The sequence below is a fragment of the Oncorhynchus mykiss genome, chromosome 17 (genome assembly GCF_013265735.2).
Source record: "Oncorhynchus mykiss isolate Arlee chromosome 17, USDA_OmykA_1.1, whole genome shotgun sequence".
In the NCBI taxonomy this organism is placed as follows: domain Eukaryota; kingdom Metazoa; phylum Chordata; class Actinopteri; order Salmoniformes; family Salmonidae; genus Oncorhynchus; species Oncorhynchus mykiss.
In genome coordinates, this window is record NC_048581.1 from 1069528 (window position 1) to 1081767 (window position 12240).

Sequence of the window (12240 nt, forward strand, 5' to 3'; positions counted from 1 at the left end):
CAACCATCTCTGCAGCACTCTGCTAAATCAGGCCTTTATGGTGGAGTGGCCAGACAGAAGCAGCTCCTCAGTAAAAAGGCACATGACAGACAAAAGGCAACGAGATTATCTTGTCTGATGAAACCAAGAATGAACTCTTTGGCTTAAATGCCAAGTATTACGTCTGGAGGAAACCTGGCACCATCCCTACGGTGAAGCATGAGGGTGGCAGCATCATGCTGTGGGCAAGTTTTTCAGCGGCAGGGACTGGTAGACTAGTCAGGCTCGAGGCAAAGTACAGAGAGATCCTTGATGAAAACCTGCTCCAGAGCACTCATGAGCTCAGACTGGGGCGAAGGTTCACCTTCCAACCGGACAACGACCCTGAGCGCGCAGCCAAGACAACGCAGGAGTGGTCCTAGTACCCCTGGTTGAGAACCACTGCTCTCCTCTCATGTCATGTCCTTTCTCAGCCTCCGTACTTTGTTGTCCCCGCCCCTTTGTTTCTTTTCTCCTCGAACGTGAACAGGTCGCGTTTGAAAAGCTAGCTAGCTAATATTACACTGCTAAATACAGGGAAATATTTTTTCTTAAATCGAGCTGGTAAGTTAAGTATTAGGTATCTACCAACAGTCATAAAGGTCGTCTAAACGTTGTAATTAGTTGATAGGTTTGTATAACCGTTAGCTTGGCTAGCTACCTGCTCTGTTTAGCTTGGTAGCTAGCTAATTGCTCCTGCTAACTAATTTGAAGCTGTGCTCAAATTGAGTCGATATGATAATACAAGTATTGTTTTCTGCTGACTGGTAGCTAGCTACATGCAGATCGATTGTAGCTGTGCATAATCAATTAGTTAACTGTTGTACTTGGATGTTCCTCTTTTCTTAGCCTGTTAGCTAGCGGAATAATGCTTCCGGGTTGGATCCTTCAAAATAAAATCCCTCATGGGAACATTGGAATGTCATTAAATCGGTAAATAAATGTGTCACTGATATTGTTCTATTAACTAAAGATACAAATTCATTATACAAAAAGGTACATATTTGACACACTTGACAAAAATAGAATCGAAATATACATGTAGATATTGAATGGTACAAACAGTTGTTTCACTCCATATCCTCCTATGTACACAGGTGACCTATACACGATCTGGTGTTATGAGACTCCAGTTGTAGAAGACTTGTGAATAAACACAGCCCTCTTGGCACAAACTGATTGAATCGGCGTTGTTTTCACATCATTTTAATTAAATTACTTTGAACCAGCATGGAATAGACCTTGAATTGACGTCTGTGCCCAGCGGGAGGAGAGACACATCAAACTTGTGACAGCTCCATTCAATAACTAGGTTTTTATGTATTATTGCTGTTTTTTTTACCAAGAAACATTCTAACTCGACAGACAATATGAGTCAAAAGAAGGGAACATTGATGGATGAAATCGAAAAGAGTTTATGGAATTTAACTGAGGACAATTTACGCTCCCTTTGTGAACGTTATGGCCAAGATGCATCCGAAGTTAAAGGAATCGATCACCGCTCGTTGCGGCGTAAAATCATGGAGGAAATGTGGGACAATACTGATTCAATGAAATCGGTGGAGCAGGGAATGTCTTGGTTAGTTCAACTGAAGGAGGACATCAGAAGGATGCTGGAGGATGCTAGTGGTGCACCCGTGAGTCCCAGCAAAGCCGATGAAGATGATCCTGTAGACTGCGATGGAGAGGGAGGGGCTGGGTTACCTAGCAACAGGTTGGAGGTGGAGCCCATGAGTCCCAGCCAATCTGATGATGATAATGACGCTGCAGACTGTGACGCAGGGGACACGGATTGGTTGCCTAACAATGGGCTGGAGGCAGACTCCACGAGTCCCAGCCAGTCCGATGATTGTGATGCTGCAGACTGCGATGAAGAATTGGACAGGGAGGTCAGGGATGGGCTGGAGGTGGAGGTATCTCCAGAGAAGCATACACCAGAACAGAAAGTGAGTATTTATTTTTCCAGTCCAAAAGTGAGTATTTATTTTTCACAGTCAAAAAGTGAGTATTTAGTTTGTTTCTCAATGCTTTCATTGATTCCTGCAAGGCCTTGGGAGAATATTGGATGTTCTTCCTCTTAGACGTTCTCCTTTATTGAGGAGGAGGAGGTTGAGTAATTGAGGATGAGAAGAATTGAAAGACTTCAAAGTTCATTGACAGGTAGGAGAGGGTTTCCCATCCTGATTAATTTAGTCTCTTTTTGTGATTTCTAGGACAAACGTCGCCCACCGAAGACCCTGTGTCGTGCCTCTCCCGGTACCGCCTTAATTTGGGGTCTGAAGAGGGTGTCTGTGCAGCTGATGGACTGCAGGAAACCACCGGGGCAGAAAACCTCCAAGAAAACCCACTCCTGTGCTCAGTGTGGGAAGAGTCTTGCCACAAAAGACATTCTGGAGCGACATCTGCTTACTCACACTGGAGAGAAACAGAAAAATATATGCGCTGAATGTGGAAAAGTATTCAGTACATTTTCCAGCCTTACCAGGCATCTGCTAACTCATACTGGAGAGAAATGTCATGTTTCTGAAACCACATGCTCTGAATGCGGAAAGACATTCAGTACACATTCCAGTCTTAGGAGACATCTGCTAACTCACACTGGAGAGAAACCGTACGTTTGCCATCGTTGTAAGAAAGGTTTCAATGATCCAGGAAACTTGAAGAAACACATCAGGAGAGCTCACCCAGGAGAGATGTTGGGTGTGGAGAGGCTCTACCGTGAACCATGTCCTCACTGTGGGGAGAAGTTTCCCACAAAGAAGGCTTTGGAGGAGCACCTGGTAACCCACACAGGAGAGAAACCTCACCAGTGCTCTGACTGCGGGAAGGGATTCAAGGAATTGTCTAGTCTTAAGAGGCATCTGAGAACTCATACTGGGGAGAAACCATACATTTGCCCTCGTTGTGGCAAGCCTTTTAATGATCCAGGAAACTTGAAGAAACACATGAAAAGAACTCACTCCGGAGAGCATTCCAAAGAGAAACCTTCCGAAAACAATGTTGGTTCTTCAGAACAGGAGGAGACCGTAAAGAAGCCAGTCCTTCATCCATGTTCTCACTGTGGGAAGAAGTTGTCAACCAAGACAAGACTAAACATTCACCTGAAGACCCACACTGTAGAGAAACCTCACGTCTGCCCCGACTGTGGGAAGAGCTTTGCTTTCCGTCCCTCCTTGACCAAACATCAGAAACTTAGTCATGCAGAGCACGGAGGAGTGAAACGGCACGAATGTTCAGTGTGTGGGAAAGTCTTTAATCAACCAGGAGCCTTGAGGTCCCATCAAAGAACCCACACTGGAGAGAAACCTCACCTCTGTGCTGACTGTGGGAAGAGTTTCTCTTTTCAGTCGTCTCTGAAAAGACATCAGGCACTTCACGCAGCAGGTAGTGCGAAGCCCCACATGTGCTCTGTCTGTGGGAAAGGCTTTAGAGATTCTGGATACTTAATAAAACATCAAGCCATCCATTCGGAAGAGAAACCTCACCTCTGTTCTGATTGTGGAAAGACTTTTGCATCCTTATTTACCTTAACGAATCATTCCAAATTGCATCGTTTAAACAGAGACCAATTCCAATGCCCTGAATGCAAGCGCCATTTCCCAACAAAGGAAAGGCTGACAAGCCACCAGAGAACGCATACCGGGGAGAAACCATTTCGCTGCTCCCAATGCCACAAACGCTTCTCTCACTCAAGTAGTTATCAAAGGCACCTTCGTATGCACACTGGGGAGAAACCCTTCATTTGCCCCCTTTGCGGGAAGCAATTTAACGACTCTTCGAATCTTAGAACACATGTTAGAAGACATAAAGGAGAGAAGGTAGGCAAGACACAGGTCTCTGAGCCATGCCCTGAATGTGGGAAGAGGCTGGCTTCTAAGGCAGGGTTAGAGACTCACCTGCGGACCCACACTGGAGAGAAACCTCACCTCTGCGCCGACTGCGGCAAGAGCTTCGGCTTCCACTCAGCTTTGAGAAGACATCAGAAAACGCAGCACGGAGAGCAAGTAGCGAAGCCGCACGTCTGCTCTGTCTGTGGAAAAGGTTTCATGGAATCTGGAGCGCTGAAGAAACATGTGGTGACCCACGAGGAGAAACAGCACCTCTGCCCCGACTGCGGGAAGACCTTCAGGGTGGTTCAGGCCTTGTCAAATCATCAGAGAACCAAGCATCAAAAAACGAACAAGGAAGTAAGAGAGAAGAATCCGTTCCTGTGCCTTACTTGCGGCCAGGAATTCAATTCAAAGCATAGATTGGTAATCCACGAGCGAAAGCACACAGGAGAGAAGCCTTACCAATGCTCCCATTGCGACAAACGCTTCACTGAGAAGTCATACATGAAACGTCACCAGACGGTGCACACGGGAGATAAACCTTTCCAATGCTCCGTCTGCGACATGAAGTTTTCGCATGGTGCATCTTTAATACGGCACCGCCTAATACACTCGGGTGAGAAACCGTACCACTGCACTTACTGCGACAAGAGTTTCTCTCAGTCAAATACGCTGAAAACACACATACTAACGCACACCGGAGAGAAACCGTACCAGTGCCCCGACTGCGGGAAGCGTTTCACTGAAAAGAAAGCCATGAAGAAACACCAGCGCAACACACACGGAACAGAGACACACAGCAACACACACGGGTCAGGGGCACACAACTCTGCTTTCTCTTTGCCTGGTAAAAAACAGAGATTGAGTCAAGACCGGAGCCCTCGAGCAAAGCCGTACCAATGCCCTGACTGTGGCAAGTGTTTCTCAGAGAAAAGAGCTCTTACGAAACACCAGAAGACACACCGGAGAGACAGCGCCCCCTATTGGTCCGGTATACTGCAGCGATGGAGTCAAGACCCGCAACACTCTAATACTGACTCAGACTCTGACCAAGACCAAGACTGGACCTCTTTATAAAGACTCAGACCAAGCCTGGACCTCTTTATAAAGACTCAGATCAAGACTGGAGAGACTCAGACCTCTTCATAAAGACTCAGACCAATACTGGACCTCTTTTTAAAGACTCAGACCAAGACAAGACCTCTTTATAAAGACTCAGACCAAGACTGGACCTCTTTATAAAGACTCCGACCAAGACAGGAGAGACTCAGACCTCTTTATAAAGACTCAGACCAAGCCTGGAATACTAAGACCAAGACCAGACCTCTTTATAAAGACTCAGACCAAGACAAAGATCATTTGGTTGAAAACACCAAGATGATGAGATCAACACTCCATCTTCGGTATAAACAAGCTGAGGGATGGGAATGGGGGAAACCAACCTCAAATTCATAGACATGGCAACAGAAGGCTAAGGGATGGGAATGGGGGAAAACAACCTCAAATTCATAGACATGGCAACAGAAAGCTGCCCATAGCATTTTACACAGCTACCGTTTACAACCAATGGATTTAAAAATTGATTAATTTATTGATTGACTGTTCTTTGTCCTTCAAGATAACATTTCCACAACTCTTTAGTTACACACCAAGAAACAAGCGCCCCTCCACCACACACATACCTAAGAGACTCAATGAACTTACAGTATATTGACATGTTTCACAGTGGTGTATAGCAAATCATTTTTTTTGTTCTACATTTTTAGGGCTCTATTTCGATCAGATCCACTTTAGTGGTGTCGGAGGTAGAACTGCACTAGAGCTGTCAAATCCATAAGCGGCTCCTGGCATTATACCTCAAATCGGTTTTGCACAGTCACAGAAATCCCATGCAGCCCTGTTGCCTAGACATGGCAACAGAACACTGAAATAGACATGGCAACAGAACACTGAAATGTGATGTAATCTACAGCCAGTCTAATGATTTTTAAATCTGAGTGTATTCTTTCTATGTATAGTCGACAGCTCCAACAGTTCCCCCTCAGACGCCACCAAAACATCCGCTATGTCGGTTGATGATCTCATTGAATCTAGGCCTAAGTGTATATACTTTGGCAGATGATATTGAGGAATGTTGTGTGTTTCAAAAGGCTGTTGAGTCTTATGGAAAAACATAATGGAAACTGTGACAGTAAACTTATTTGAACTGAATTCTGATGTTGTAGTTTTTGTCTTCAGTTATTTGACTGTCTGGTCAGTGGAGAGTTTTGATCATCTCTGGCTCTGCTGTAATATGGACATCAGGACTACCTGGCATGGTGACTCCTTGCTGTCCACAGTCCACCTGGCCGAGCTGCTGCTCCAGTTTCAACCGTTCTGCCTGTGATTATTATTATTAATAATTATTAATTTAAAATTATTCATATTATTAACTGGCCACCCCAAATAGCCTGGCTCCTCTTTAGGTTTCTTCCTAGGTTTTGGCCTTTCTAGGGAGTTTTTCCTAGCCACCGTGCTTCTACACCTGCATTGCTTGCTGTTTGGGGTTTTAGGCTGGGTTTCTGTAGAACACTGAGATATCAGCTGATGTACAAAGGGCTATATAAATACATTTGATTTGAATTTGATTGGAGGTGCAGTTAGATAATTATATACATGTCATTCAGACTAACACTGTCCAGATATAATTCCTCCTGGCTTTCTAGCCTGAAGTGCCAGGCAGTTGTATAATTATATACACATGTCATTCAGACTAACACTGTCCATATATAATTGCTTCTGGCTTTCTAGCCTGAAGTGCCAGGCAGTTGTATAATTATATACACGTCATTCAGACTAACACTGTCCAGATATAATTGCTCCTGGCGTTCTAGCCTGAAGTGCCAGGCAGTTGGGCGCCTTCATTGGCAGCGACGTAAGAAACATTTAAATTGTGATCAGGTCTGCGCCATCATATCCATGACCAGGGTTGGCACTGCACAGGCAAACTGACAAGACATTTAGAAAAAACATCTTCCACTACTAGAAATTGAAGGATAAACTGACCGGAGCTCATTTCTAATAAACACATGATACCTTAAGGTTTGATTATAATTGTCAAGACATTAGGTGATGTGGATCTGTCTATACATGTTTGTGTTGGAAAAAAAACCCCACAAAAACTGAACAATAAGAAAACGCCCACACCGACAAGCTGAGACGTGACGTTGCCGTGGATATAGAACAGTACTAAATAGATCCTACACCGACAGCTGAGACGTTGCCGTGGATATAGAACAGTACTAAGTAGATCCTACACCGACAGCTGAGACGTTGCCGTGGATATAGAACAGTACTAAAAAGATCCTACACCGACAGCTGAGACGTGACATTGCCGTGGATATAGAACAGTACTAAATAGATCCTACACCGACAGCTGAGACATTCTATATCCACGGCAAGGTTACATCTCAGCCGTCGCTGTCGGATCTATTTAGTACTGTTCTGTATCCATGGCAACGTTACATCTCAGCCATCGGTGTAGGATCTATTCAGTACTGTAACGTTGCCGTGGATATAGACCATCTCAGCCATCGGTGTCGGATCTATTTAGTACTGTAACGTTGCCGTGGATATAGAATGTCTCAGCCGTCGCTGTAGGATCTATTTAGTACTGTTCTGTATCCACGGCAACGTTACGTCTCAGCCGTCGCTGTAGGATCTATTCAGTACTGTAACGTTGCCGTGGATATAGAGAACACTACTAAATAGATGAAAAAGGAAAAACACTGGATTACTAAGAAACATTCTTTAATTGTTCCTGTTCATAAGGAAATATTTGTTTAGACATTTTTTCATACAAAAACAGCGTATTCTTTAACGTTGACACGTTTTGCATCGATACAATATTTGACACAGTTGCAGGGGAGGACGTAACAACGAGGGGAAAGTAAAGACAGCAAAAATAAAGACATTTAAACGCCACAACAACAAAAAGTATTCCATACAAAAGTAATAATGCCACTAGACTGTCTGTCTGTTGTAGGGAAAAGACCAACCACGCCAAAAAAACCACCTCTTGTTGTTTCACAAAATGGCTTCCTATTCCCTTTCTAGTACACTGCACTACACAGGGCCCTATTCCCTTTCTAGTACACTGCACTACACAGGGAGCCATTTAGGACACATCATCAGAGAAGGTTCTAGCAGGATCTATAAAATTAGAGGGGAGGGGCTTTAACTTTATACATATATTTTTTAAAAAGGAAGTTATTTAAACTACATTTAAAATCCTACTACAGCACCAGGACAGTGTTACACTAGAATCAGTCAAGTGGCATTGGGGGGTGGGGGGGGGGGGGGGTTAAGAGACACTTAATGATGGTTCACGATGAACGGGACACAGAGGCAACATTTTTACGGTTAAAACTAAACCGGTTTGGCACCGGTAACAGACACAGTGAGGGGAAAGATTTCAGACTCGGTGACAGTAACTAGGAGGTCGTGGAACAACGAGCCTGTTCAGGATGATACAACGTAGAAAATACACACCCACACCATGACACGATTCCCTCTTCTATAGAACAAAGAAGCGCATCAAATCTAGATAGTGTATTTCTAGATGAATATTCTATAAACGTTGATCCTCATGGAACACAGACCCCGGCTGTGAACCAAATGGCCCCCATCCCCCTATATAGAGCACTAGTTTTGACCAGAGCGCTATAGACCCCTGGTTAAGAGTAGTGGAACAGTGATCAGGCTGTGAACCAAATGGCCCCCATCCCCCTATATAGAGCACTAGTTTTGACCATAGCGCTATAGACCCCTGGTTAAGAGTAGTGGAACTGAGATCAGGCTGTGAACCAAATGGCCCCCCATCCCCCTATATAGAGCACTAGTTTTGACCAGAACGCTATAGACCCCTGGTTAAGAGTAGTGGAACAGAGATCAGGCTGTGAACCAAATGGCCCCCATCCCCCTATATAGAGCACTAGTTTTGACCAGAGCGCTATAGACCCCTGGTTAAGAGTAGTGGAACAGAGATCAGGCTGTGAACCAAATGGCCCCCACCTCCCTATATAGAGCACTAGTTTTGACCAGAACGCTATAGACCCCTGGTTAAGAGTAGTGGAACAGAGATCAGACTGCCATTTCAGAGCCTGGTGGGTCAGGCGAGTAGAGCCTGGGTGTGAGTTCTCTCTCCGTACTGAACAGCTGTCAGTAGCGCCACAACATGCAGAGTGGTAACTACCTAATCCATCACGATACAGGGGATTTATCAATCAATCAGAAATGAAAAACAGTGCGAGCAACAACAACAAAAAAGGCAGTGAAAAAGAGATTAGGGTGCCATTTGGGACACACATTCCATAGTGCACTACTTTGAACCAGAGCCCTATTGACCGTAGTTAAAAGTAGTGTACTATATACAGATTAGGGTGCCATTTGGGACATAACAATCCATAGTGCACTAGTTTGAACCAGAGCCCTATTGACCGTAGTTAAAAGTAGTGTACTATATACAGATTAGGGTGCCATTTGGGACATAACAATCCATAGTGCACTAGTTTGAACCAGAGCCCTATTGACCGTAGTTAAAAGTAGTGTGCTATATACGGAATAGGGTGCCATTTAGGACCGTCTTTTTCTTTCCTAAAGAATATCCTGCTATACCACATGCTGAGGAATCCTATCATGATTTATGGCTTTGTTTCTCTCAGCCAGTCAGATAAGTGCAGCTGGTTGAAACTTCAGGCCTCGTTCCAAACCCGGTCCTAGGGGGTAGGAGTCAAGTGGCCAGGGGTAGGAAGTAGGAACCCAGGTGGTAAGGAGCCAGGGTTCCATCGCTACCAGACCTGAGGAACGTCGAACAGAGTAGACGTCGTCTCTGCACCTAGACGGAGGGAAAGACGAGAGACAGGTCCCAGTTAGTCAACCTGAGGACATCTTCTCTGTTCGACATACGTCTCTGCACATAGAGGGAGGTAAAGACGAGACACAGAGAGACAGGTCCCAGTCAGTCAACCTGAGGTACGTCGAAAAGCGAAGACGTCGTCTCTGCACCTAGAGGGAGGGAAAGACGAGAGACAGAGACACAGTTCCCAGTCAGTCAAGCTGAGGTACGTCGAACAGCGAAGACGTCGTATCTGCACCTAGAGGGAGGGAAAGACGAGAGAGACAGGTCCCAGTCAGTCAACCTGAGGTACGTCGAACAGAGAAGACGTACGTCTCTGCACCTAGAGGGAGGGAAAGACGAGAGACAGACAGGTCCCAGTCAGTCAAGCTGAGGAACACCACTAATGTTTCGTTGTCCTGGTGATGATGCTGCGGACCACTGATGTTTCGTTGTCCTGGTGATGATGCTGCGGACCACTGTTCCAATATAGAGAAGCAGAGAGCAAACGCACAGCCAAGCTGTTAGGCTCCAACTTATCAGGGTCTGGCACCAGAGGATGTTCCCTCCACAGAAACATTAGACTATTTAGCGATTTTTAAATACTTTAGACGGTTCGACTTCCTCCAGATAAATCAAGACCGAAGTTCTTATTACTGGAGCCGAAAACGAGAGAGTATCTGGCCACACATTTTGAATTCACCAGCAATAAAGGAACCTTGATATAAGAGACTCATCCTTTTTATTACCAGCAGGGTTGACTCCTGTAACGCTCTCCTGTCTGGTCGACCCAGGAAAGACATTGGTCTACTGCAAAACCACATACAGAACGCTGCAGCGTGGGTACCGACGAGAACACACTTTACACCGGTTTAAAAGGTCTCTACAGCGTGGGTACTGAGGAGAACACACTTTACACCGGTTTAAAAGGTCTCTGCAGGGTGGGTACTGAGGAGAACACACTTTACACCGGTTTAAAAGGTCTCTACAGCGTGGGTACTGAGGAGAACACACTTTACACCGGTTTAAAAGGTCTCTACAGCGTGGGTACTGAGGAGAACACACTTTACACCGGTTTAAAAGGTCTCTACAGCGTGGGTACTGAGGAGAACACACTTTACACCGGTTTAAAAGGTCTCTACAGCGTGGGTACTGAGGAGAACACACTTTACACCGGTTTAAAAGGTCTCTACAGCGTGGGTACTGAGGAGAACACACTTTACACCGGTTTAAAAGGTCTCTACAGCGTGGGTACTGAGGAGAACACACTTTACACCAGTTTAAAAGGTCTCTACAGCGTGGGTACTGAGGAGAACACACTTTACACCGGTTTAAAAGGTCTCTACAGCGTGGGTACCGACGAGAACACACTTTACACCGGTTTAAAAGGTCTCTACAGCGTGGGTACCGAGGAGAACAGACTTTACACCGGTTTAAAAGGTCTCTACAGCGTGGGTACTGAGGAGAACACACTTTACACCGGTTTAAAAGGTCTCTACAGCGTGGGTACCGACGAGAACACACTTTACACCGGTTTAAAAGGTCTCTACAGCGTGGGTACTGACGAGAACACTACACCGGTTTAAAAGGTCTCTACAGCGTGGGTACTGAGGAGAACACACTTTACACCGGTTTAAAAGGTCTCTACAGCGTGGGTACCGAGGAGAACACACTTTACACCGGTTTAAAAGGTCTCTACAGCGTGGGTACTGAGGAGAACACACTTTACACCGGTTTAAAAGGTCTCTACAGCGTGGGTACCGACGAGAACACACTTTACACCGGTTTAAAAGGTCTCTACAGCGTGGGTACTGAGGAGAACACACTTTACACCGGTTTAAAAGGTCTCTACAGCGTGGGTACTGAGGAGAACACACTTTACACCGGTTTAAAAGGTCTCTACAGCGTGGGTACCGAGGAGAACACACTTTACACCGGTTTAAAAAGGTCTCTGCAGCGTGGGTACCGACGAGAACACACTTTACACCGGTTTAAAAAGGTCTCTGCACTGGCTGCCAGTTTAACAATTAAAAACGTTCAGTTTCTTCTATTGATTTTTAAAATCAATCCATGATTTGTGCACCTCAATACATGTCAGACATGCTTTTAAGTGATGTACCCAAGCAGGTCCCTCAGGTCCTCTGGCCTTTTAACTCTCCCAAAGCCTCAGACCAAGAGGCATGGAGAGGCAGCCTGTAGTACATATACCCCAGCCTCTGGAATAACCTGCTAGAGAACCTGAGGTGGACCAAGAGGCATGGAGGCAGCCTGTAGTAACTATACCCCAGCATCTGGAATAACCTGCTAGAGAACCTGAGGTGGACCAAGAGGCATGGAGGCAGCCTGTAGTAACTATACCCCAGCATCTGGAATAACCTGCTAGAGAACCTGAGGGGGACCAAGAGGCATGGAGGCAGCCTGTAGTAACTATACCCCAGCATCTGGAATAACCTGCTAGAGAACCTGAGGGGGACCAAGAGGCAGCCTGTAGTAACTAAACCCCAGCATCTGGAATAA

The 12240-nt window shown here is 45.5% G+C and overlaps 2 protein-coding genes across 9 annotated transcripts in view; one reads left to right on the top strand and one right to left on the bottom strand.

Annotated features, from left to right (window-relative positions):
* The first annotated feature begins 458 nt into the window (after positions 1-458).
* LOC110485352 (zinc finger protein 420-like) lies at positions 459-5589 on the top strand. 3 transcript variants are annotated; one of them, XM_036948496.1, is made up of 4 exons: positions 473-582; positions 868-951; positions 1116-1964; positions 2232-5589. In XM_036948496.1, the coding sequence occupies exons 3-4, from the start codon at positions 1389-1391 to the stop codon at positions 4923-4925; spliced, it is 3270 nt and encodes a 1089-aa protein (XP_036804391.1). In that variant the 5' UTR covers positions 473-582; positions 868-951; positions 1116-1388; the 3' UTR covers positions 4926-5589. The 3 variants fall into 3 exon arrangements, with proteins under 3 accessions (XP_036804392.1, XP_036804390.1, XP_036804391.1); XM_036948497.1 differs by lacking the exon at positions 868-951 and having other exon boundaries at positions 459-586; XM_036948495.1 differs by lacking the exon at positions 868-951 and having other exon boundaries at positions 464-582.
* Positions 5590-7620: 2031 nt separating this feature from the next.
* LOC110485357 (poly(A)-specific ribonuclease (deadenylation nuclease)) overlaps positions 7621-12240 on the bottom strand; it is a 46912-nt gene continuing 42292 nt past the window's right edge. For 2 of the 6 annotated variants that reach the window (XM_036948508.1, XM_036948512.1), the window contains exon 26: positions 7621-9723. In XM_036948508.1, coding sequence (XP_036804403.1) covers positions 9677-9723 — 47 coding nt within the window. In that variant the 3' untranslated portion in view covers positions 7621-9676. Of the gene's footprint in view, positions 9724-9831; positions 9894-9945; positions 10203-12240 lie in introns of those variants that run through there. The other 4 variants (XM_036948506.1, XM_036948510.1, XM_036948509.1 and 1 more) reach the window with 3 other exon arrangements.

Excerpts from the sequence above, each read along its gene's own strand:
- LOC110485352 (XM_036948497.1), top strand. The coding sequence starts at position 1,389 with ATGAGTCAAAAGAAGGGAACATTGATGGATGAAATCGAAAAGAGTTTA. Across the intron at positions 1,965-2,231 it reads AGCATACACCAGAACAGAAA|GACAAACGTCGCCCACCGAA; the intron begins GTGAGTATTTAT and ends TGTGATTTCTAG.